Source organism: Epinephelus fuscoguttatus, linkage group LG8 (assembly GCF_011397635.1).
Source record: "Epinephelus fuscoguttatus linkage group LG8, E.fuscoguttatus.final_Chr_v1".
NCBI classification, from domain to species: Eukaryota; Metazoa; Chordata; class Actinopteri; order Perciformes; family Serranidae; genus Epinephelus; species Epinephelus fuscoguttatus.
This window is the reverse complement of record NC_064759.1, coordinates 26,639,908-26,665,300: the sequence shown is the minus strand read 5'-3', so window position 1 is coordinate 26,665,300 and position 25,393 is coordinate 26,639,908. Positions and strand designations below refer to the sequence as shown.

Sequence of the window (25,393 nt, the reverse complement as noted above, 5' to 3'; positions counted from 1 at the left end):
AAAGAAAACGCATTGAATGAGAAGGTGTGTCCAAACTTTTGGCCTGTACTGTATGTATATATATATATAAAGAATTCAAAAAAATTATGTTTTTTTTTAAAAAAGGCCAAAATTGTTTGCTTTCATACATATAATTTTTAAATCTATCCATCCATCTACCCATCTATCCATCATCTATCCATCTATCTATCTAAGAATCTACCCATCTACCTATCTACCGATCTATCTATCTACCCATCTACCCATCTATCTATATATCCATCTACCCATCTACCTATCTATCTATATATCCATCTACCCATCTATCTATCTACCATCCATCTTTCAACCAATCTACCCATCTATCTATCTACCATCTACCCACCCATCTTTCTAAGAATCTATCCATCTACCTATCTATCTACCTACCATCTATCTATCTACCCATCTATCCATCTATGTACCTATCTACCAATCTACCCATCTATCTATCTATCTATCTATCTATACATACATACATACATATTTTTTTCACAAAGAGAAAAAAAAAAAAGTGATTACTTTATATGTTTAATGAATACTGACACCCAAATCAAGTACTCGAGTACTCATGCCTTTTACACTTTTAGAAAATAAGCGTGCTGTACCTGCACATCAGCCACAGGCCATTCCAATGCTTTCACAACATAATGAGAAGAGCATCCACAAAGTTGGAACCACACTGTTCTCTAAAACAGTGATTTTCAACAACCAGCTGCAAAGATGTTATCCGGACAACTGATCATCCAATTACCAACGGTGCATGTAAATGCACAGTTAATTTGGCGGCCTCTCTTCATTTTTGCTGAGCACTGAGTATCCACCCTCAGGCTATTAGCAGTGAAACCCTTACTGCCCCTCCAGACCACAAACTTCGATATCTCTACTTAATTTCTCCACTCTGTCGGCCACCAACAAAAAGAGATTGAAGAAAACAGAAACAAGTCACACCCTCTTTCTGTTTCTGATATCGATCATTCACACTTGGAAGGATTAGCTGTAAATATGCCCACAATTCTTATTGAGTGGCGAGTTCACACGTCTCTCCTTCTGGCCATATACAGCATGTGCACTCATTCTCTCTGTCTTACTTACTCCAACACTCTCTTTCTCTCTCAATCAATGCTGTTGGTGTAACAGCACAAAAACGCTGAGCTAGCAAAGGGATCAGCTTACTTTTTAGGCAGAATTAAATGAATAAACTAATCTTTAACTTTAACTTACTGTATTGATTTATCTTTTAATTTTGGCTGAATGCGCTTGTTTGTTAGAGTCCACCCACAGTCAGAAATGTTTTTTCTTTTTGTTAATTCACTGTGATATCATCACTGTCCAGAATGATGTGTTAGAGTTTGTTTTCACATTCATCATGTTAAATTTCTGAAAACGTGATGTGGAAACTTCTACATACACTGACAATTGACATCTTGTGCCCAACATATTTGCATAATGAAGAATGTGAACAATGCAGTAAATCCATACATCAGGACAGAACATTTTATTCAAAGCTGATTCTTTTTCTATGTTTGAAAATATGTCTGGAGAGAATTTTTTGAAGTAGAGTCTACTCTAGCCTTCATTCCCACCCACCCCACCGCTCCATGAGGCCACTATGTGCCAGCTTTCGGTACACACATCCAAAGATGCAGAGAATCCCTGGTCTAAAATACCTTTGTATGCTGTAGCATGATGATTTACCTTAATTGGAAGTACAGAGTCCAGCCCAAGTCACATCAAACATAGAGGAAAAGCGTGTGGACACGGGTGGTTTGCCAGCTTTTGGCCATATGGTGTGATATAAAAACTGAATGTAAAAGGCATAGATTACATCACAGGGGCTACCTTCATGTTCTTTAACTAGGGTATGACAATTTTAATAATTGCAGTACTCAAGTGAACCCTTTCAACCTGGGCCCTATTTTCCGATCTACTTGTCTAAATGACTGATAGGATGTTCAATATTTGACATTTCTCCAGTATGAAGCTAGGGCTGACCTGCGTGCAGCCCGTGAGCGCGCACTATATTAAATACTAGGGCATCCAGACAGCGTCAAACAACATCAAAATACGTCCACTGAAAGTGCATTTTTTCACACAGATAGGCTCGGATTGTTAGTATAATTATCCGACAACATAACAGAAAGGAGAAATGAACGTCTATGTTTACCTTGAGCTGGATTCGGACATGGTCATATTGAACATCCTATCACCCATTAAGACAACAGTAGATCGGACAACAGGGCCCAGGTTGGAAAAAAACATTAGTTCCCCTTTAACTTTACATAGCTTTCATGTGACAATCATGTATTGTGTCAATAGACTTCCAAATGTTACTCTTTTATGCCTGGTCACTATTCTGCCTACTACGTTAGATCAAGTAATGTCTGACTGGAAGCACTGGCTGCAGATCTATCAGTCTTACTAAACAGGTCTGTGCTGATACTCACAGACAGCAGTTACATCCCCCATAAAGTGCAATCGGTTAATTAACCACAGAAAAATTAATGCAGATTAATCGCGTTCCATGGTGCCCTTTAACCAGGTGCATCACTGAAGGCCACGACATGATGGAGGCACACAAGGCGACACGGCTTGGCCCTGTGAATGGAACGTTTACCTTTAAAAAACGGGCCAGATGGAGCTGTAGATAGGAGCGCAATTTCTGCAGTGAGGAATTTTTGTACCATCGCAGTACTGTAAGCCTGTAATATCACCTCAACACAAAGCATTTAACAGTGAACCCAGAGGTCAGAGCTAGCACAGCCTCTGATGCTAGCGCTAGCAGCCTCAGCGAGCCACAATTGACCAGGCATTCAGAAACAAACTGAGTAAGTCTACCTGAGAGCGACTAGCTAACTCCCTTGCACAATGGATTGCAATGTACTGTAGGCTAGTTTCAGCGGTAGAGGACAGGAGAACAATCCTGTCCAAAATCCAGCAGCTTTACTGTGACACATCTGCAAAAAATCATTTACATTCAAGTTTTTAAAAACTTTAACAGCAAAAATTAATATATGTGATTAATTTAGATTAACTAATCACAGAGCATGTAATTAATTTGATTTTTTAATTGCTTGACAGCCCTAATATGTTTTCTTTTATGTGTTTTGAATGAATACTGACATCTACCAACTCGAGTACTTGAGTACTCGTGCCCATCCCTAACTTTTACATTAAACTCCTAAGAAAATAAGAGGAGCACTGTAACTGCATGTTAATTACACCTGCACTATCAATAACAGACAGAACCTGCCCAGAGGCGTTCTCCAACACTTGTCCTTACCTAAGTCCTAAATAATCAATTGCAGCCGACCCCTTGGGGAGCAAGGTCGACTCAGAGCGAGGCCGGGCCAGGCTGGGTCTGCTTTGCCAGGGCAATGCCAGCAAGGCACAGCTACGTTATTTCCCATGACCCCTCAGTGACCTCCGATAATACCTCGAGATTCATTCAGCAGCTGAGAAGGACCTATGCCCCACTGACTCAAAAATTCACACAATTCAAAAGAAAATATGTGAAAATTTACCCTCTGGCCTTCTGTGCACTGCATGAGTAATTTCATATGAAAAAGATAAAGGAGCAAGTACTGAGGCATGAATCAGGTCTCCGAACCATGATTAGCCCCGGTGCAGAAGCTTCTTAAGGAGATGCTGTTTTCTCTGCTGTCTCTCGCTGAGCCCGGCTAACTGTGTGCTCCAGCCTACAGAGAACACTGCCCATAATAAAAAGCCCTGTGCAAGCAAGCAGGTAAGTTCAAAAGGACACTGCTTTTTCTCATGCCCTCTACAGTACTTGTCCAGAAACAGACAAAAAGTTGGTAAAACAAGTTCTTTATCGCAACAGGTAGTACCACACACACACATTTTTCTTTCACTGGGGCTTTTAAATGATCAATCACACCTACAGTGCTTCACAAGTGTATATGGATTCATACAAGTAAATGCAAAGATTTACAGATAAATCTTTACTTTTTCTCTTCAGCATGTAAAACAGCTGTCACCTACATACACATTTTGCTAAAAGTCTTAACCTTCTTCATGACAAACGGCTTCATCAAACTGCTGAGTCATGCACAGTGAGCACACACAGACACACAACCATCTTCGAAATCTTTCTCTTTCCTCACTCTAATAAACCGGCATCTTCAGCCCCCAGAGCCCTGTGTCATCATTACCCTCTCTTCTATGTTTGTAACCATTAAAATGTGTTTCCAACAAAAAATACTGCCTGGCTGCTCTCTTGGTATACACTGTATAGGTTCAGCTGAGTTAATGTTTTCTCCATCTCCTCCTCCATCCTTCTGCATTAAGTTAAGACGACAAAAGTGAAATAAATTGCACAAAAAGAGCTGTATCTTGAATGTTTCTTCCACACAGACAAATACACTCAATTTTCTGAGGTCCTTACCTTCTTCTCTCTGATAACTATGCCCCCCCTCCACAGTTCTCTATGGTTCATACAGCTGTGTATGTCAGCAGGCTCCACCAGAGCGGCACTCAGGTAGGACGCTGCTTTTTGCCACCTGGGAAAGAAAAAAGGATCAATCAACGACCAGCACAGGGGAACTTTAGAAACTAGTATCCTTGATTCATGTAAATTAAGAATAAAAGCCCTGATTCATATTCAGATCTCCTATTCAAGCAAGTCTGCCATGTATAGTGAATCTTATTTATATAACCAAATCACAAATTTGCCTCCAGGGTGTTTATAATCTGTACAGCATACAAAAAACACTTAAATAGGGAAAAAAATATAAGAAAAATCAGGAAGTGCAACTGAAGAGGGACCCCTGGTTGGACAGACATGCAAACTATGTTGTGTTTACAGAGTATCCAACATAGTAAAATTACAGTGAAGACGGGAGGATGTCAAGCAACTTCCTGGTGTCACAAATCAAATAGAGCCTGAGCCACACAGCCTCCTCTTCACTGTGTAACCTGGAAAAGGTACAGGCTACACAAACAATAGCAATATATTGCTATTAATTCAATGCTGCTGTTTTGCCATAAACTTAAGTGAGTACTTCTGTAGAAATGTTGCTCAGATTACTCGAGCATTACTGTAAAATTGATATTTGCTCATATTTACTCTTCTAACCCCCCCTAGTGGTGAACTGAGAGAAATTCACAGGTAATGGTATTTGAAAATTCACGCAATGCTTCTCCATGTCCTGCATATGAAGCCGTCTTTAAAATTTCTCATCTGATTTTCATGCTTGGGAATGAATTGATAGTTGAATAGCTGATGTGTGTGTGTGTGTGTGTACTGGCAAATGACTTTCGAGCCCAGGGAATGTACAGGAACCTTGTTAATACAATGACTTCAGGGAGGTTCTCTTGTTAGCATGGTTGCATATTAAGATAAGTTTTAAAGTGTATTCATCGTTTGTTTTGTTCAACTCAAGAAATGTTATGCATGTGATTTATTCATCTCCTCACCCAGTGGTGTGCTGTGTGACTACAGTGATCTTAGCAGCATGCCAACAGGACATATGTTTGAGAGCTCCCAGCAGAGGCAGCAGGTCTTTAACAGGAGGGGACTGCTCTGCAGAGCCCAACACCAGCACATCCAGCAAGGCTTTACCTGAGGGGTGGAAATAGAAAAAAACAAAGAGGAATTTATTAAACATTTCTCTCATTTTTTTTTCTTTCTACATGTCTCTATAGAATTTCATGAGGGGTCAGTGAGCCCAGCTGGTTGCTCCACTGACACCATCTTCTTAACAAGTCGGCAGAGTTGCCCATTTGCAATTCGAAATATCAAGAAGAGTTAGAAACCCATAGTGACTTCAGCCCCTCAGGGCAGCTATCAACGCTGTGTGACTGTTCCTAAACTCCTGTGGAGGTGGTGTGCTAAGAAATGCTCTTTAAGAAAGTGAAATATCACTTCAGAAGACAGACTTGCTAAGATGTAGTCAAAGCAGAAGCAACCCATATTCCCAGTGGTGAGTGCATATTCATGAAGCACAGTAGGCCACCTTTTCTACGAGGCTGCCTGCAGCAGGCACAGTTTCAACAACTAATTGCTTGAAATTGGACTGGATCATTGTCACACAGCTGAGAAGTCTGGCTTGAGTAAAGAGGTTTTAATTCCTCATCATCTGAAGCTTTTGGCAAAGACAAAACTCTCACTTGAGACATTGTTTTGTGCAGTAAACCAACTTTGTGCACTGTTGCCCTATCAGTAAACTAGATGACTGTTGTTATCCTCATTAAATAAACAGTGCTGCACAGACAATCACAACACCCAGTATCATTTGAGAAAAAGTGTGTGGAAACATTTTGGATTAAATACCAAAAACTGTGCCTTCGAAAAAATTTGAATAAATTGGCATGTTGGTTGTCATTCAGTCTAACTTTATATTTTAAAAAATTGACAGTCCAACTGAGCTCAGAGTTAATATCCTCACAAATGACAGCTTCAAAATTATGCAATTACTCACAGCAGCTATAAGTGAGTGCTATGGAGTGGTCAACAGTACCTGGAGGTGGAAGCTTGTCTGACAGTAGATGCAGTCCTTCTGCAGCCTCTTCTAACAGCCTGTTCAATAAACACATTCAGATCTGATCAGGAAGACTTATTATGATCTCACATTGGATGTATTAACTAGGCAAATACCTGCAATACCGAGCAGAAAACAAAACAAGCATATTTTATATAAAGAAGATAAATTATCATCTGTTGCTCACTCTGTCAGCGCTGGCTGGTGAGCCTTTTGGTCCATTGCCCGCTGATTACTCAGAAAACTGAGACATGACTCCACAGCAGTGGGCTTCTCCTCGTCACTGTCAGTTTTCTGATGACCTGTCCCCAGCTCCTCCCAGTCTGAGCTGCAAAACTACAACACAAGTAATATATGTAGATTCAAGTATAAATGCCCCTTTTCCTTTATCATTGTATCAGTAGTTTAAATGATATAAAACGTAATACATTTTGAAGGAACACTTCTATTGGCGTATTTCATTAGATCAAGTGGTCAGCATACACATGGATTAAACATTTTATCGATAAAATAAACAGTGACACCACCAACCATAAAACAACACATACATGTGATGAAGTGCAGTATGATGACATGTTGCGAGATCACTATAAAGTTAATTAATTTTCCATAACTGCTTATCCTGTTGGGGGTTGGAGCCTATCCCAGCTGATGCTGGGGGAGAGCCAGGGTATAACCTGGATGGGTTTCATAGGGCTGACACACAGAGACAGGCAACCATTCACACTCACATTCACACCTACAACCAATTAAGAGTCACCAGTTAACCTAACCTTCCTCCCACCTAACCTTCGTAGGAGGAAGCCAAAGAGAACCCCCACTGACACAGGAAGAACATGCTTACTCCACACAGGGGGGGCTCCCCCACCCCGGGTCCTAACCTGGAACCCTCTCGCTGTGAAGCAACAATGCTAACCTGTGTTTGTAATTTGCCAACAATATGTGGTGTATTGTGGCTTTGGCAACTTTAATGAAAAACATTTTGTATCAATACCTTGCCACAGAATTTTGTTTACATGTTGTATTATGGAATCATTGAAGACACCAACCCAACAACACAACAGCAGCAACAACACCAGTGGTATATACTGGAATTAGACTTCCTTCTGTAAACTCGATAAGGTTATAAAAGTTCAGCACTTCTCCATATTTACCTCCTGTTTGACTTTTCTATGAGGAATTTATTTTTTAACATTTTGTTGTGAAAGTCTAGCAGTAGGGGGATTCATACAGTTGGTTTAAATGTATGACACTAAACTTTTTCTGGCAGGAACTCTCCATATGATTAGGACCATGAAATGACTATCAAAACTTAATTTGTTATTTGAACATAATCTTCTGAGCCAGCCATGTTATTGACTATATTGACCGTGTGTGTGTTTATATGTGGGGGTGGGAGGGGTGGGTTTTCAATATGTATGTAATATTTTTGTTGTATGTTTTTATTCTGTGAAGCACTTTGTGCTGCATTTTTAAAGCATGAAAAGTGCTATACAAATAAAGTTTGATTTGATTTGATTCTGATCTATGAATACTCCTTATCCATACACAGAGGCATTAATTGCTTCACAAAGTGAAAAAGGCTGTAGGCACATGTATGGGCACTCATGTCAAGTTCCTTCCAACATAAACCATATTTCTAGCAAAGCTTTGTTTACTCTTCTATATGTCTCACCTGTGTAATTCCTTGGCAAGCCTGAACAGCAAAGTACCACCTCTGGACTGATGGGCTGCCACTGAGAGAGCAAGCTGGGAAAACATGCAGAAGGAGAACAGAGGTGAGGAAAGATGTAATTAACTACAGCTTCTGTGTGAAGGTCTTATAGTGCCTAGGATACTGTACCTGGAAACACAGAGACACCCCTCTCGGATTCCTGAGTTGAGATGTGCACAAGTTTGTCATATACCTGCTTTACTGGCTCCAAACCTGTGAACAATAACAGCTCAGTGGTTACCAACAGATGACTGGTTTATTTACCATTACAACATACAGTAAAGGCTAGCACCTCCTTTGTTAGCATGGGTTGCCCTTCATGAATTTAGATTATGAAATCTAATGGGGAAACACTGCTTGCTGCTAACATATTATATCATTCATATTCCCGTCAGTTACCAACAGTTACCAACTAATGTTAATGGCAATCTCTTCTTACCACAGTGGTTTGACTGGGCATCGTTAACTGGATTGTTTAACGCTATGAGACAAATGTAGCTCATGTGGCTCAACTCTCTTGAAACAAACACCGTCAACAATGTAACAAGTAGACAGTTAACCTATGTGTGAATATGAATATCGTCCGTTAAGTGTAGCACACTTGTCAGCCACTGGCTAACTTCACTTGGTTTAGCAGCGTTGACATTAGCAAAAGATAAACTTACCTGTATACTCCTCCGCCACGCCGTCGTCAGTTTGGCAAAAGGATATAACCAATATGTAGCGGTCCATGTCGTGTAAGCATTAGTATTTTTACGAATGATGTTTGTAAAGAGTGAAATATCGGTCATTCGTCAACAACAATCTTTCGCGCACTGTCAAATTTCCCACCAGTTCTTCTTCTTCTGTAATTTGTCGGTACAATGTACCGGCTGGTTGGCCACCAAGCGTGCTACTGCCACCTGCTGGACTGAGACTGAACTACCATAAAGACCTGTTAATGCTATTAGGAAATCCAAGGAGTCTGCCTCGCATCAGATGGTGTTACAAATGACCTGGTTTTTATTGAGAACTGGACATATGTCTCAAACTTCATGAATGACTGAAGACAAAGATAACTATGTTAGACCTGACTTTGTCTGAAAAAGTCCTAGAAACGCTTTGTGGTGTGATTAGTAGCCCCAAACTGTCTCTACAAGTATGTCTTGATTCAACATCCTGGATAGCACAGTCTATTTATTTATTTACTCTCTGTCCTTATTTAATGGTATCATTTTTATTTATGTTAATACTCATACAACTTTATTTCAAGAAAAACTAGTTTTAATTGATCTGAATTGATTCACCCTACATCCGTATGTCTGTCTCTTTCCTTACCATACAATACACTCTGCATTAATATATACTGTCTTAGCAGCAATCTTAGTAGATCTTAGTATGTCATTCATAGTTCACTTAAAAACACCTTGTTTATATGAATCTCTAGTAATGGTAGATCATATAGCTATCTAGATGACCTGTCTTGGAAAAAAAAAATAACAAAACTTTGTGATATAATGCAAAACGTCTGTTGTTTCATCTCTTCTTATATTGTCACACATCAAGTGTTGTAAATTTTGAAATTTCGTGATTTTTTTGGTAATGAAATGAGTTTCATGACAAACATTTTTAGCAACAACTAAATTCAAATCAACAACTTAAGAGATTTTTCATATATTGAATAAAAATGTTCCTTTTTTCAGTTCATTATCCATTTATTCTTAATGTCTCCAGTTGCAAATACTAATGGTGCCTTTACATCAATGCAAGGTTTTGCACAAGTCTTTTCTGTTAGCTTACAAACTGATGCGGAGCGCATGATGTGACATGACATCATCAAGATAGGCCTACTTGTTCGTCTTTTGATCCATAAACTAGATGGCGTTCACCAAGAGGTGCCTTTGGTAAAGATTTTTCGGATTTCCACTGACTTTAAGGATGGACACTGTGAGGTTGTGAGGACTGGCACAACCTTCACAAATTAGCTCCAGAGGATTGTTTGCAGAGTGAGGGTAAGCCAGATAGCAGTCGAGAAGAATTACTGCATGTGGTTTTGGAGATTTCAAGCAGAGTTCGAGGTACACTGGCTTGCCAAGGAGCTCTCACAAGGGCTGATGGTGTAGCTTGAATATGCCTGATCTTTAGCAATTCTCAGCTGAACATCATTTAAGCCAATACAAATGCAGTTGCAATTCAGGGTCTTGACCATGAAGCCAACACCGGCCAATGACTGCTGAGCGGTGCCCCCCGATTTTCTGTAGCGGCATTCAACCATGACCCTGAGTGAATCACTTCTTATAATTACACCATACTTGAGGTTCAGGGCTTTGACAACACTCCGAACTTCAGCCAGGTAAACTGTTGCCTCGCCAACTTCAAAAGCACAAGCTCCAAATTCTGGAATCTTTGGAGATTATTTTTTTAGCAAATGAAACCACTCTAGTGCACTGAGCAGAGCAGGTCAGGGATTTTATTTAAATATTCTTTGTAAGTACAAAATATATCTCATAATCACAATATTGCACTTAATGTTTTAGAAGTTACCAATAGTGACTGAGAAATAAATACGGTGAAGGAAATTCTGGAACATTCATGATATCCTGATTTTATTGCTTATTGGTAAATTGTATGTTACTTCACTTTTGTAAACTGATACTGATCCCCTCAATACTGATAAGCCAAAAGCTATTCAAATGTATTACTAGTTGATTTCTACTGTGTGTTCCTGGACGTAGACGATATAGTGGTGAGCGTTTTCTCCCTGAGTGAGGACTGTCAGAGCCTCCAGGCCGTGTGCGTCCTCCACCACCATCACCTGGTTACCGGTCAGACCCCCTTCTGCGTTCACCACCATCAGCTGGTTGCTGCAGTTACCGACTTCCTGCTCATCAGCCACCTGCAACTTCAGCCACAAGTCAACATCAACATTTTGCTGTAACCACTCATGGTTTCCTGAGTATGTAATGTGATGTTGTTTACCTGTTGTACGACGGTAACAGTGCCTGGAGCCATGGCGACCATAGAGGCGACGGCGTCGTGAGTCTCTGAACTTAACTCGGTGATCTGCTGGATATTAACTGAGCACAAAAGACACACACTTACTTAGAGTTTTGTCTTTTGGGTTGTATCTACTGTATGTTCAGCACTGTTACTGTTGTTACCGTTGTCCTGCAGGGCTGCTACAGGTACTTCAGTCAGCTGTTCTTCATGCTCCACAGGCACGTACTGGGCCTCTACTGCCTCCTCCACCTGCATAATCACACATATGTATTACCAGATAGTAGTATCCTAAAAGTACTGGCTTTGAGGAATAAAAACAATATTTATACAACATGCTTTCATGACCTGAGATATTTCAGTCTCCACAGCCACATCACCATAATAGCTAAAAATAACCCAATGCCTTATTTTAGTGTATCCTGTCTGTGTATGTGGATACTGTTTACCTCCCAGGTGCATTCCACAACTTTCAGGCTGTGCTTGCTCTTCAGGTGACGGTTCAACTCCCACTTGGTGCCATAAACAAATTCACATTCAGGACACTTCATGCCACCTAAACAAAGGACGCCAAAAGCTATGTTGGGTTATGATAAAAGCACCACAGGCCCAAAGTAATATTAAATGATTTTTGTCGTAGCATCAAATAGATTCTCACAGAGGTGGGACCAAGCCATTGTTTTGCAAGGCACAAGTCCCAAAACTTTGAGTTTCAGGTCCTACATGAGTCATAATGCGCTCTTCACGAAATGTAACACCATTTTTACAACAGAGTAAAACTTAATTAAATTTATAAAAATCACAAATGCTTTTTAAAATGTGTCTTAATTTGTTAAAAGATACTTTGCTGTTGAGATAATGTTAGCTAAGCATTAGCTCTGTCACTGTTAATATTAGCCTTGACTTATCGTTCTTTGTGCAGCTTCAAATGTCAAACAAAGTTGGAAACTGTTGCATCTCTGTCTGTTATTTTCCACCCACACGTTTTGCATACTGCAATTTGTTTGCGTAGTTTTTGTACGCAAACAAGATAATCTTTGGTATCATTTTTTCAAACTGACACATAATAATGCATCATCCTTTATGGTTCTCTCCTGCACCTTGATGCTGTTGGATCGGTTCAAACAAAGTGGATCTGGAGAATTAAGCGTAGAACTGCTGGGAACGAATGAATAAAGGGAAATTAATTGATTTGTGGTACACTTTTAATCAATATACTTTTTAATATTTGGGCTTGGATGAAGGGATCAAGTATTTTCAAGTCGAAAGGTTCAAGTCCAAGTGAGGTCATGAGTCACTGGTGTTAAAGTTTAGTTGCCAGTCTTTTTTGCTTTTGCCAAATCAAGTCTAAAGTTATCAGATTTGTAACATGAGTCTGACTCAAGGCATGTGACTTGAGTCCACACCTCTGGATTGCCAACCTGAAGGATCTTTACACAATACAAATATCCCACTGTAGTAAAATATTACTTTAACAAACATGATGAGTCTAAAGAAAAGACCTTGCTGTTTCAGAGCATCAGGGTTCGGCTGTCCAGGTCCAGCATTCTGATACTTCTGATCTGGGTGTTTCATGTTGTAGTGTCGCTTCAGGGGACCAGCAATGTTGCAGGAGTAGTGGCAGTGGGCACAGCGAAATGGCTACAAAGATAGACAAAAATACACACACATATTAAAGGGTTACTTTATTTTCAACCTGGACACTATTTCTCCACATTTTTGTGTCTAAGTGACTAATGGGAACAACAAATTTTAAAAATTAGTCCAGTAGTAAGCTGTTACATTTCCCACAGCTGACAGCAGCAAACGTCTGCGTTTTAGCAGATATAGAGCCAGCATATGTTCACATCGAACTGGGTGAATTAAGGGTTTAAAGTTGGTGTGATTGTTTGAACAGTGAAAAGACAATCCAAGACATCTTTGGTGAGTTTTACTTAGTTTCTGTTGACTTTGAATGAAGTGTGCTTCATGATGATAAAATTACTGTTTATTTTAATAGTCTGGTGGGTGTGGTGGGGCTGTCTCTGGTAAAACAATAAGTAGGAATTTCTTTCATAATGTTCCTGGCTGCAGTGCTCTCACTCAATATTGGACCAATTATAAAAATTGTTGTTCCCATTAATCACTTAGACACAGAAACGTGGGAAAATAGGGTCCAGGTTTACAAATACAGAAGTTACGCTTTAATGCAAAAATGTTAAATGATTTTCACACAGTCATTTTGTCAAAACAATGACTAGACATTGTGAGTGAAGTTTGTGTGTGTCTGCCTGTGTGTTCATTCTGACCTTAAACTCAGCGTGTTGCTCCATGTGTCGGAGCAAGGACGGTTTGGAGACCGAGGTGAAGTCACACTCGGAACACTGAAACCGTTTCCCTGAACAAACAAAAAAATATTTCCCATTAAATTATCATCGCTTTGCACTCAAATTTCTGCTTGTGAGGCAGAATACTTGTGACGTACAATTATCAGTTACAACACAGATAATAATACACAGACAAGTGATGCGTACCTTCGTCAGTGTGGCTCAGTCTGTGGCTTTTGAGCGTGACTTTAGATTTGAACTTTTTACCGCACAGGTCACAGAGGTGGCGTCTCTCTGTGTTGTGTCGGTTCATGTGGGTCTTCAGGTTACTCCTGCTGCGGCCTGCGTAGTCACACACAGTGCAGACGTATGGCTTCAAACCTGCACACACAAACACACGGAAACAAAAGAATAACCACATGAGACAGCAACACAATACTAAAAAAAACCAAAAACTTTTATGGAGTTAAGAAATGTAAATGTGTAAAGAAATGAGATGATATTTGGTGAATTAAGGTACTTGAGGTTACTATGCAGGTGAGTGATGTGTGTGCAGCCAGCAGTGAGCCAGAAAGCGTAGCATAATCTTAAGTAACAAGGACAGTGGCAGAAAACTACAAAAAAAGCAAAGCCAGATAAAGCTGCAGAAAATCTTAATGAGCAGATGCATTGCAGGGTTTTTCTGGCAAATTGGCCGTGCTCACTGAGACCTTCATCAACACCTGCGCTGGATTTATGTCTGCCAGCTCCCTCAGCCTTAGGACAGATGTAACTTCAAGGTAAACAGCTTATCAAGGTAAAGAAGTGTTTAAGCAGGGACTGAGGGGAACGGGAGTAGACTACAATATACTTGCTAAAACACTGTGCATTACAGCTACTGTAGACATGCTTCATGTGTTACACAACTTCAGCTGAACAACCACACATTCATTAGAGGTGATTTTAGATCAGATTCCTCATTTGGCATTATAGGAAAAATTGCACATGTTGACCAAGAGATCATTGGAAGAGAACAGTCCTTAAAACTGGAAAACAGCATGTCTCATAACTTTGGTGTAACTTCTGCCAGTCTTCATTGCCAGATTTCGATTTTTTTTTCTTCTTTGGGATGATGCCAGCAGCAGACAAGTAGACAATTTTGATTGATTGTGTTCTCATTATTTCACAAGTAATTTCACCAACAGTCCAATTTCCCTCTTGCAGCGTCTGCTGTTTTTAGTCTAGTCCATTCTCCTGGATGGTAGCCAGCAGGAAGAGAGACAAATGGAGGCTCAGACCACAAAGCAATCAAGCAGTGAAATACTGTCCATGGTCACTCATGGGCCCAGATGTGTTTCTTCACACTTGTGATGCATGGTTGTGTTAGAGGTAGAGGAATATCTCACCTTCGTGGGCCCAGATGTGCTGCTGAAAGTCACTGCTGTTCTTTAGGAAGTAGGAGTCACAGTAGGGGCACTTCTCTGCGCGCTGTACCATTAGTCCTTTACCCTGCACAGGTAGTGTGTCTGTCCGAAACATACATGTAAACACAATACACAAAGTCAGATCACAACCTTGGAAATCTTCTTGAACTTGGCTATGTGACTGGCTATTTATTTCAGTCAGGTGATATACTGGTGCTGTCACAATACTGGTATTTTCTAAGTTCGATACAATATCCTGAAAAACATCAATATCTATACCATGGTAGTGTGCTGTGTCTATGTGTGTAAATATATTTCTGTGTTCTTTACCGGGGTGGGATGTTTTGATGTGGTGTTTCAGTTTGTGCTCTGGATAGCTTTGCTGGCAGACAGGACAGGTCACACTCTTCCCCTGTGAACAACAGCAAGACAAAAACATGAAGATGACTGACAAATCTCACAAAGAGAAATCAAGTTCAATGTTTGCATCCCTCACAAAAAACAATGGGTGCAACAGTGACGGTTTTCACCTAGTTAAAGCTCAGATACAGTTTTGCTAGGGCTGCATAATGAATGATACTTCTCATGAACTTCTCCTGTTTACCTGCTCCTGGTGCGTCCTCAGATGGGCCTGAAGTTTGTACTTGTCAGGTGTGGTGTATTTACAGCCAGGATTTGAACATGGCAGCAGCAAGCCGCTGTGCTTCTGAATCTGGTGACGCTTCAGAGAGCTTTTGGTGATGGACGAGTAGCTACACTTTGTACAATAATGCGAGTGCTCCTTGGTGTGAGTGCGTACGTGGACATTATAGTGGACTTTGTACCAGAACAGTTTACCTGTCCAGAAAAAAAGACACTATTTAATTCTCACAGCAGTAATAAATAATAACATGTAATATAACGCAAAATTAAACAAAAATAACACGACAAAACTAAACCAGCTCAGAGGGGTTTCATCATCTCACCACAGTATTGACATTCCAGGTCTCCGTAAATTTTCCTGAGCCGTTGGAACGACTCCATGTTGAGTCGAATCTTCTGAAGAGATGAGAACACCTGCTGAAACGCACTCTGATGGAGAACCTCCGACACCTGCCGGCAGAAAACAAACAAGTCAAAATGCTGGGAGAAAAGCTGACAAGGAGAAAGTCTGCCTGAGAAGAATATTAAAACATGATTGAAAGCAGAATTCCTCTAAAAAAAAAAATTGTATTTCAGACATAAAATTAATTACTAAATGATATGGTGTCTGATTAAACAATTATACATTTAGACTTCATTGCACTGTAAGTGTAAAGTAAAAAAAAGTAGTGCAAAGTAAAAACACTGATACATATTTTCATCTTTAAGACACACCTCTATTTTGAAATTCCCACATTGCAGCTGTTTTACCATTTCCTTTCCGAGCGCACCTCCATCCTAAACAGTTCTAGTGACCTAGCGCCTGACATTAGTGATAAGCAGCCAAGAAAAAGACAACCAGGATATTTACTGATTCGGTCTCATATGGATCGTTCCCAGGCCGCTAAATCAAATCAAATTTAAATTGTATTGTGGCAGACTTTGAGATATTAGCAAATATCAAAGCATTGTCCAAAGAATAGAAAGAAACTCTGGTATCATAATGAAACTTGTGATTTATACCCTTAATGGTCACTTAGATATAGATGACATAATTCAGAAATATCTGTCTGCTGATGGCAAATTAAGTCTTGTAATATAAAAGATCAAAGAAGAAATAATTACTGGATTTTTAGTGCTAGTATTTAGTTGATTAATTGATCAATAGGAAATTAATAAGCAACTATTTTGATAATTGATTAATCATTACAATTTTTTTTTTAAAAATAAAACATCTCAATGTTCTTTTGTTTGAGCTTCTCTAATGTCCGATTCTTTGTTTAAACATTACATTTAATTGAATATCTTTGGGTTTTGGATTGTTGATTGGACAAAATAAGGCCAATCGACTGATCAACAAAATATCGGGCAGATTAATTGGTTCTGAAAATAACTGCTACCTGTAATTAATTTACCTTTTCTGAATGTGGAGTTTGTCCATCTTCCCCTGGAGAAACTGCGTGTGTGTTTTCAGCTGCATGTGTGCTCCCATCAGTTGGGTGTGTGTCTTCTCGAGCCCTGTCCTCCAGCAGAGCGGTGTGACTGCTGTCTGGTGATAAAAAAGTCTGTGTATTGTCTTCAGCTGCAGCAGTGCATGTGTTGGCTGTGTTGTCCTGTGATTTCTTCCCAGCTGTTGCTTCCTCCTGTCTGTCAGAGGGAGCTGTGGTTTCTGTAGGATTAGCTTGATGGAGCAGTTCTTGGGAACCTCCACTTTCTAATCCTCCGTCTTTGCCCTGCACTTCTTCTGCACTTTCACCCTGAGATTTAGCTTGTTCTCCTTCTTTTTCTTCACTCACTGCTACTTCCAGCTGCTCCCCTTCCCCATCTCGACACTGTTCCCCTTCTACACCGTTACTTCTACCTTCCTCTCTTGTCCTTTCATCCTCACCCTCCTGCTCTAACCGTAGCCCTTCCTTCATCCCTTTCTCTGTACCTTCCTGCTCCTCGTAGCCCCACATGGCTCCTCCAGGCTGTATCAGATAGTAGCTGTTGTTGATACAGTCGGTGAAGGCCTGCCCCTGGTCCAGCTCCAGGTGAGACTCACTCAAGTGACTCTTCAGCCTCTGAGAGCTGACAAACTTCCCGTCACACACACAGCACACGTACAGGAAAAGGTGCTTCCTGACATGAGCAGCGAGGGTGGCCATCTTGGTTGCAGCATGGTCACAGAGGAGGCAGGCGAAGGGACGCTGGGGCCCGTGGACCAACAGGTGGCGCTCCCGCTCCAGCTGGTTCTTGAAGCGCCGGTTACAGGTGGGACAGTGGTAGAGGAGCTGCCTGAGGCCTTGACGAGTCTTTAACCTGGACGAGATGAAACAGATTAGAAGGGCAGGCGTGTCAGACAGCAGATAGGAGGATAAAATAATGTGGAACAAACCTGAGCAGTTGGTAGCTCTGGTAGACAGCAGGATCCTCTAGGTTATGTCGTTTCTCCATGTGTTGCAGCAAGTTCTTTACATCCGAGTATTTCTTCTCACAGAAGCTGCAGTGCTGCTTCACCTTCAGATGGACTCGCTCTATGTGGACCTGTATTACCAGAAACACAAGAATTACTCCTGCATCCAGAATCACAAAGAGTTCACATTGTGTCTCACAGCATGCATGTGAACCAATGCTACTAATGATATCAATGACAGTAATAAAGTAATAACAACACCTTGAGGTGTCCTGGGCTGAGGCAGTTGAAAGGACAGTGCTGACAGCTGAACTTCTCTCCTGTGTGCTTCCTCAGGTGAACATTCAGGTTGGCTTTGAAGGGAAAATCAATAAATAAAACTACACACTCAACTCACGATAGACCTTGAAGACTGGGTGCTATATCCTTAATGTAACTGATAAAGTAAAGACTAGAACAGCACTCAAATTTAACTTTTTAATATTGCTACAGGGATGTTTTGGGCAAGACGCCCTTCTTCAGCGTGTATGCTGGCAATGTCACGAACAATACAACAATACATAGAGGTGGGATGTTAGGGGAGTTATAGATGACCACAATCAGCACAACAAGATTTAGAATCCTTCACAACAAAGGTCAAGGACCGCACCCACTCTTAAGTAAATATGTATATGTATGTATGTGTACTTTAGTATGTGTATTGAGGTATGCATATACTGTAGTTGTATGTCAATTGTTGTAATGTATTCTGTGTGTATTGTGGTTGTATGATGTTTTAAGCTGCATATTTTTTTAATAACACTGTAGGTCTACATGTAAAAGCCCAACTAGGGACTAGAGTTGAAAATTAGCAATAGCTATAAACTCTGTGCAACACATCAGCCAAAAACTCTGTATTGGAACTATGTTAAGTTGCATCGTCCCTATCAAATAAAATAAATAAATAATAAGTATATCCATAACTTTGAAGTTTTATCATTTTGTAATTTTAATGTTGCTGTGGTCTGCTATATGTTTCGCAAATACTTATGCTTCCGGCAATTTGGTGTTGCTTGTTTTTAACTATTGATATTTTGTAAGTTTCCTCAAGGTGAGAATTTAAGACTTACCCCGTCTTATTAACTTTAATAATTACAGGCAGCAATTGCAAAGTCACCTGATTATATACTCAAAGCTGAAATAGACATATCTTTTGCTTTAACTTATCGTTATAAAGTAAATGATTGCACAGTGTAATGGTTTCAGAATAATAACATCATCTGTGTTTAGATTGGTTCCCTATAAGCCACCAGGTACAATTTCCCGGGAAAATAAAGGCTCAATTTACAGCACAAAGGAAGTGCATTAACCATTGTGCAGCCAACTGCTTTCCAGGTAGCCATCGCTAGCTATCCCCAGTTACCAAAGAGTATCAATGAAAGTTCATTGCAGTCACTATCTCCAGTAGTGGAACAACTGAAGTAACTGTGGAAATTAACATGCAGTGTGTCCTGTGTTGCTGGTAGTTGCTCGGCTCTGAGGAAAACAGAAATTTGTCTCTGGGACAGCGACGGCAACAATATACCACTTGTAAACACTTAAGGAGGAAAAGTTAAAGTTGTCTGTTTCCACTTTAAAGGAGAAGTTAAGAGAAAAGATTTCTACAGCCCCCTTCTACCAATAATCCAACAAGAAACACTAAAATTAATGTGCCTCACTTCCCCCATGTTTCCTCTCTGCTCAAAAAGGCAATTTCAAAAACAAAATCTGACACGATTCAGTCTCACTTTGGATAATAAAGCTGAATTTTCAGTGTGGCCTCTAAAACAGTTTCTCCTGTGTGCCAGTGAGCTAGGAAGTACCTTTGATGGCTGATGCATAGTCACAGTGTGGACACTGGAACGGTTTCTCCTGGGTGTGTGTCCTGAGGTGGGCGACCAGTGAGTGTCTGAATTTAAAGATCTTGTTACAGAACTCACAGGCAAAGATCTTCAGCTGGCTCTGAAGTAAACTGGGAGACAGAGAGGACATATTACATATTACGTTTACCAGCTGACAGATGTCACTGTAGTGCTATTGTGGTGGTGGAGATTGTTGATGTTGCTCATAAAACTGAACTTGTTCAAATGGCTTTACGCTGTACAGATAATATTTCCAATAGGGGAAGAAACTAAATAACAATTTACTCCTTATAAAAACAGTAAAAACAAAGTCAAACATATTTTTCTGTTAGATTGTCAGGCAAGAAACAGTTTGATTTACAGTGGTGTGCAGCTTGAGGTTTACACAGAAGCATTCAGCTACACTTAACGTCCAAATAAAGCTACAACTACAATAAAATAAAATCAATGTTAACACATTTAATAAAAAAACATATTCATACGGTACTTGGGAGCATCTTGCTTGATAGAATATTCCTGGAAGCCTCTGCCGGCTGCTGTTGTTGTTGAAGTTGTGGAGGTTGAGTCAGAGCTACGGGTAGAAAACAAGGGAATCAGCCTGCTGACAGGAGAAAACACTGACAGACCGCTATAACCACACACTATCAGGACTTTAACAACATTATTTATGCATGCAGTTCACAAATCACTGTCAGATTTACATATCAAGCTCACCGACAATATGTTATTATGACCATTAATTATGTATTACATTCATATTATTATAGGAGAGATCCCATTATATTACCTTGGCTCCTGATCTGTTTTAGGGTTACCCTCACAGGCAGCGGCTTCACTTGGAAGGTCTTGTGACTGACTCTGGAAGACTGCAGACTGCTGGTCATCGAGACAAATTCAATAAATAAAACACATATAATACTGGGATTCTAAGTTCAGTTCAAATCAAATAATTCTATAATAATAATAAAAAGAAAAGACATGGAAAAACACACCATCACAGAATCATGACATTTAAAGTTCAGCTGAAATAACAGTTAAATCACTTCTGAGCTGGTCAATAGGACCACGACACAACAGGCTGTTGACAGTTTTATAGAGTTTATTTTTGCTAACAAAAAATATGTTTCTTAGAAACTGCTCACAATAATGTCTGTGCACTATCTTGAGTAACTGGGACACTGTCCCTGGAAAAGAAAAAATGTAATTGCTGTTGTGGGCAACACAAGCAAAATTCTCTACAGTGTTATTATATTGGGATGGAGGCATAAATCTCTGAGATATCTCAAAACCCAGACAAATAAAACCAAAATAATATGTCAGGCTAGATTCTATAAGGGGTAAATGAGAAATACATTTCACATTTGGGGTGAATGTTCCTCTCCTACCTGAGGTTGAGTTTGGACGGCTGCAGGCTCTGTTTCTGCTGAACTGTCCTCTACTGGAACCATTTTAGAAACACCTGTTGAATTAAAAGGTAACTGTAAATAAATCCTCTGCAGCAGTCAAAACAGTTGTTAGCCAAATGCAAAAGCTTCTTCAGACAAACCTGGAAGTGTTTCATCTTGTGTCAGAAAAACACTGATGACTGACTTTTTGTTTCCCGTTGCAAGGCCTCCTTCTTTGGAGGTGCGGTTTCGGTTGGTTCTTGGGGGTCTGGAGTTGCCCATGTCTAAAAGTAGAGACCGAGAAAGGGTCAGACCAATAGGATCATAAATCAGTCACAGTACATCACAAATCATATTTTGTAGTGACTTTAAAGGGGCAATTAGGTGTCCCTCCTGGTGAGAATTAGTTTGAACACCTTTTTCTCTCAAGAGTCCTGGTCTTGCTGGGTTTTGTTGCGTCTGATTTGGATCTCCTCCTCCAGGATCCATACTCCCAGAGCCCTCAACTCCTGCTCCACCAGAGATGCTCCCTGAAAATGATTATTATGTCTGTAAATCAGAATCATACCAATGGCTAAGTGAAGAAAATGTATGTAAATAATTTTCTTCTGTTGTTGACACAGAGGCATTTAATAATAATCTATAATTATAGTAAGAATAATTCCAAAAATGCTCTTCTCAAGTCACTCACACTCAACTTTCAGTGCCTGTTTACCACACACTGACCTTTTTCTATTGCTGACTTGTTTTAATCCTTACCATTCTCCTCTTCGTCCTCCTCCTCCTCCTCCTCTTCTTTCAGGCAGATGTGTTTGAGGATCTGTCGTCTGTTGCTGAACGAGCGGTGGCAGTCTCTACATTCCAGCCCCAAAATCCCATCATGGCTTTCGCCTAGCAGGGGGAAAAAAAACATTAAAAAAACATAAGATTCAGAATGACGATTTGTCAGGTTTATTTATATAAAATTTATGAAATTGTCTGTAAACTAAGCATCTTCTCTGTGCAGAGGGTTACACATAAATGGCAACAATACTACCTTGTATTATGTTACATTGTCTGTCTCCCTCCTCCTTATTCCCTTCTTCTCCTATTTGAACATTATCCTCAGGAGGATGGGTAGAGTTGGCCTTTCCCTCTGTCAAATCTATGCGTGTCTTCTTCGTAGAACCTTTAGGTCGTCCTCGCTTTCGCTTCACTGGGCTCTCTGTGGGCCAACAACACAGAAGAACAGATAAGAAGAAAACAATGGAGTTGTTTTTTTTTTTTTTTCAGTTAACAAATCCCACTAAGAGATAAAAACAAACAATGAGTTTATCCTATAAACACTTGTTTTCTGTGAAGCCAAAGTCTAAAATACAGTTATTGTATATGCCTTATGTCATAGAACTCCATAGTTATCTGCCAGATGCAATGAAAAACAGATTAGAGTTTTTGTCCTGCACTGAGTGACATATTCTTGTGTAGTATAGTGTATATTTTTCTTCCTTCTTTATACATTTGATTTGTATTCTCATTTTCTAATCAACTTTGACTTATCAGTTCAACAACATTATTAATACTGTATTTGACATCGCTATCAAAAGCATTACACTAAGTCCAATTCATCCCCACATAAGTGGACACAGAGATAAGTATTATGAAAAAGAATTGGGATTTTTTAAACATGATTTCATGATAGTAATTTTGGCGATGACCTGCTAATCTGACCTGCCAGGGTCTCCACAGGCTCTCCTACAAGGGGCTGCAGAGCAATGATGATGTCATCAGGTGGCTCCTGCTGGGGGTGCTGCTGGGAGCAATGGGCCAGCAGCTGAGAGTGACTGGGAGAGAAGAGGTTGCACAGCCGACACATGAACACAGAACCAGCTGGGAAGACATGGAGAAGAGAGGTGGAAGAGGGAAACAAACAGAATAATTTTAAAAGAGAGTGAGAGAGATCAACGTACTCTGCCTGCTTTCAAAGAATAAAGCAAATTTTGTTATTATGAGTTATTGCACTGCGTTTCCTCATCTTGATTCTCCCATCTGCAACATTTAATGGACATAAGTCTTTCTTTAACATGAGTTTTATTTATCTCAGCTGCCAAACAGACAAATCAATGAAAACTGTTTCAATTTGTGTCACAGCAGTGCATTATAAACTTAATTTCAGGTGTTACATTATCTACAAAATATTGCATCATGTTGTTCTTAGTTTGTTTCTGTGTAAGTCAGTGTAGAGCATGCTCACTTTCTTCCATTTGTTTAAATTTGATTTCTATATTGTTCATGCAACAGGAGTTTAAAGAAGGGAGAAAATAAGGGAAATGGGAGGGAAGGAGGGCGCCACATTTTGTAACTTAAATGCAGTTTAATAATAAGTAATGGAGGATGGCATATGGGTTTGCTGGGAAAACCAATGATAAGAAATCTTTAACGTTGTTCATTTTCAACTATTGCTTTCTGTTTCTGTTGCTTTCTATTCCACATCTGAATAGAGCAGGCTGTTGGGCTCAGTGCCTTCTACTTAATTTCTTATTTCTTTTGGTGTAAGTGTCCCCTGGACTTATCTAACCTAAGGAAATTTTCAAAACTGTTCTGCTAAAAAGTTAGTTTTCCTTATCATATCTTATATTTTGGCATATAGGACTACTGTTTTCTTTATATTTTATTACATTTTATGAAAAAACAATAGTCCCATGTGCCCAATGTATTATGCTAATGCGTGCGATCAAATATTTGCCATTTATGAACTCATTACAAGTTTTTTATTTTATGAAAGATATGCACACTTAAGCAATGGAAAATCCTTACTTTGACTATTGATAACAGTCTGATTTTTAATGTGATCTAAATAGATAGATCTAGATACTTTCCCTACGTAAGTCCGGATCAGATTTCAAGACTTCAGACTGATCAAATCAAATGTGGCATTTTTCATTCTCATACTAAATCTAGTCTTTGGGCACTAATGGGTTAAAGAAACTGTATTCGCCACAGCTGCTGTTGGCTAAGTTAGTCTTGTTCCCACCCAGACACAGTAAACGAAGCTCAGACCCATAATTGGATATTGAATTATCAGCATTTCTTTTGCTGATAAAGTGGATGTAATTTATATGGTTGTTAAGTCATAACACGGGGACGTTTCTGAAACATTGTTATCGGCTAGAATTAACAGCATCTGTTAGAAAAATCCACAATAGTAACGGTCTTCAGTCCATTATCTTGAGCTTATACGGTGTGGTGCTTTTGTTTTCTGTGAAATTGACCACAATATTAAAAATGAGCGAGCAGTAATTTTCAGTCCTGATGCATTCACACATTTTCCTTTAAAATAAGGCCGATAACCTGTCTTTGTCCACACCATTTGATGCTGTATGAAACCTGTAATGGTGACAGCCTCATCACCGAGCTTCAGGGCTAACGTTAGTTAACGGACACTTTCAGTAGCTGGCGACAGTGACACACGACTCCCTGCAGACTACTTACACCTTCACTACAGTACAAAAGTCTGTAAATGACGTCTACGGTGTGAATTAAAAAAATAAAAGACCCTGAGACCTAGTACAGGCACACGTTTTGAGCTAAACACGTTTGTTTATTTTGATTTGGCCCAAAGTGACATGAAGACCCGACAAACATATTCGAGTTGACGCTAGCCAAAATTCTTACCTGCTTTTTGTCCATCCATTTCTCCAGCGTCTAAACAACAAAAGAATACTAATTTATCGATGGATCTGAGGCATCATATGACTAAATATAATCGCTAAATTTGGATTTAGAGCCTAATTTTACATTACGCACATTGAAATTTCTGTCGAATCTGCCACACAAGTCCTCCAACCGGCGGAAGTGGACGGTGATACTGTCGTAGCAGCGCCCTCTGTGGCGGGAGGACTGTACTGCGGCTGAAAAAGGGACTACAGCTTCGACTAGTTAAAATGTTAATTTAAAAGGTACTTGTAAAATAATTTTGACGTGTAACGAACTTGTTTTCACTGACAGAAATCACATTTTGACAAGCCAAAACTGATTTAAAGGTATCTTTAATTTAATGAGAGATATCAGTAATTTCGCACTAGCAGGATTAAGGATTACAAACATCTAAAAATGAATTTCCACATGTTGAAAAAGGAAATAGCTAATAATGCATTTAAATACCTGTTAAATTCTTTAAAATATATATATTGGCAGAGATATAGTAGACTGCTGGACA

At 39.7% G+C, this 25,393-nt stretch overlaps 2 protein-coding genes across 6 annotated transcripts in view; both read right to left on the bottom strand.

The window, feature by feature from the left end:
• The window catches only part of LOC125893850 (MDM2 binding protein), a 43,544-nt gene extending 34,460 nt beyond the window's left edge, over nt 1-9,084 (bottom strand). The window contains exons 1-7 of the mRNA XM_049584784.1: nt 8,898-9,084; nt 8,362-8,445; nt 8,194-8,267; nt 6,706-6,854; nt 6,498-6,556; nt 5,455-5,599; nt 4,424-4,538 (exon numbers count right to left, since the gene is read on the bottom strand). Coding sequence (XP_049440741.1) covers nt 4,424-4,538; nt 5,455-5,599; nt 6,498-6,556; nt 6,706-6,854; nt 8,194-8,267; nt 8,362-8,445; nt 8,898-8,964 — 693 coding nt within the window. The 5' untranslated portion in view covers nt 8,965-9,084. The remainder of the gene's footprint in view (nt 1-4,423; nt 4,539-5,454; nt 5,600-6,497; nt 6,557-6,705; nt 6,855-8,193; nt 8,268-8,361; nt 8,446-8,897) is intronic.
• A 1,589-nt stretch (nt 9,085-10,673) lies between these two features.
• Nucleotides 10,674-25,012, bottom strand: LOC125893615 (zinc finger protein ZFAT-like). 5 transcript variants are annotated; one of them, XM_049584374.1, is made up of 24 exons: nt 24,850-25,012; nt 22,906-23,064; nt 22,235-22,402; nt 21,958-22,089; nt 21,615-21,728; nt 21,360-21,482; nt 21,199-21,272; nt 20,601-20,689; nt 20,301-20,384; nt 19,775-19,923; nt 18,195-18,286; nt 17,916-18,064; nt 16,954-17,839; nt 15,883-16,009; nt 15,522-15,754; nt 15,248-15,329; nt 14,900-15,019; nt 13,722-13,895; nt 13,497-13,585; nt 12,711-12,849; nt 11,658-11,764; nt 11,373-11,460; nt 11,191-11,288; nt 10,674-11,113 (listed from the first exon to the last, which is right to left on the bottom strand). In XM_049584374.1, the coding sequence occupies exons 1-24, from the start codon at nt 24,866-24,868 to the stop codon at nt 10,913-10,915; spliced, it is 3,696 nt and encodes a 1,231-aa protein (XP_049440331.1). In that variant the 5' UTR covers nt 24,869-25,012; the 3' UTR covers nt 10,674-10,912. The 5 variants fall into 5 exon arrangements, with proteins under 5 accessions (XP_049440331.1, XP_049440333.1, XP_049440332.1 ...); XM_049584376.1 differs by having other exon boundaries at nt 10,674-11,107; XM_049584375.1 differs by having other exon boundaries at nt 20,601-20,686.
• Between the last annotated feature and the right edge of the window lie 381 nt (nt 25,013-25,393).

What these genes read in the sequence shown, in the direction of transcription:
- LOC125893615 (XM_049584374.1), bottom strand. An exon ending in TCAGCCCAGGACACCTCAAG is followed by an intron (nt 18,065 to 18,194) that starts GTGTTGTTATTA and finishes CTGGTAATACAG; the next exon opens with GTCCACATAGAGCGAGTCCA. An exon ending in CATCAAAACATCCCACCCCG is followed by an intron (nt 15,020 to 15,247) that starts GTAAAGAACACA and finishes TGTTTCGGACAG; the next exon opens with ACACACTACCTGTGCAGGGT.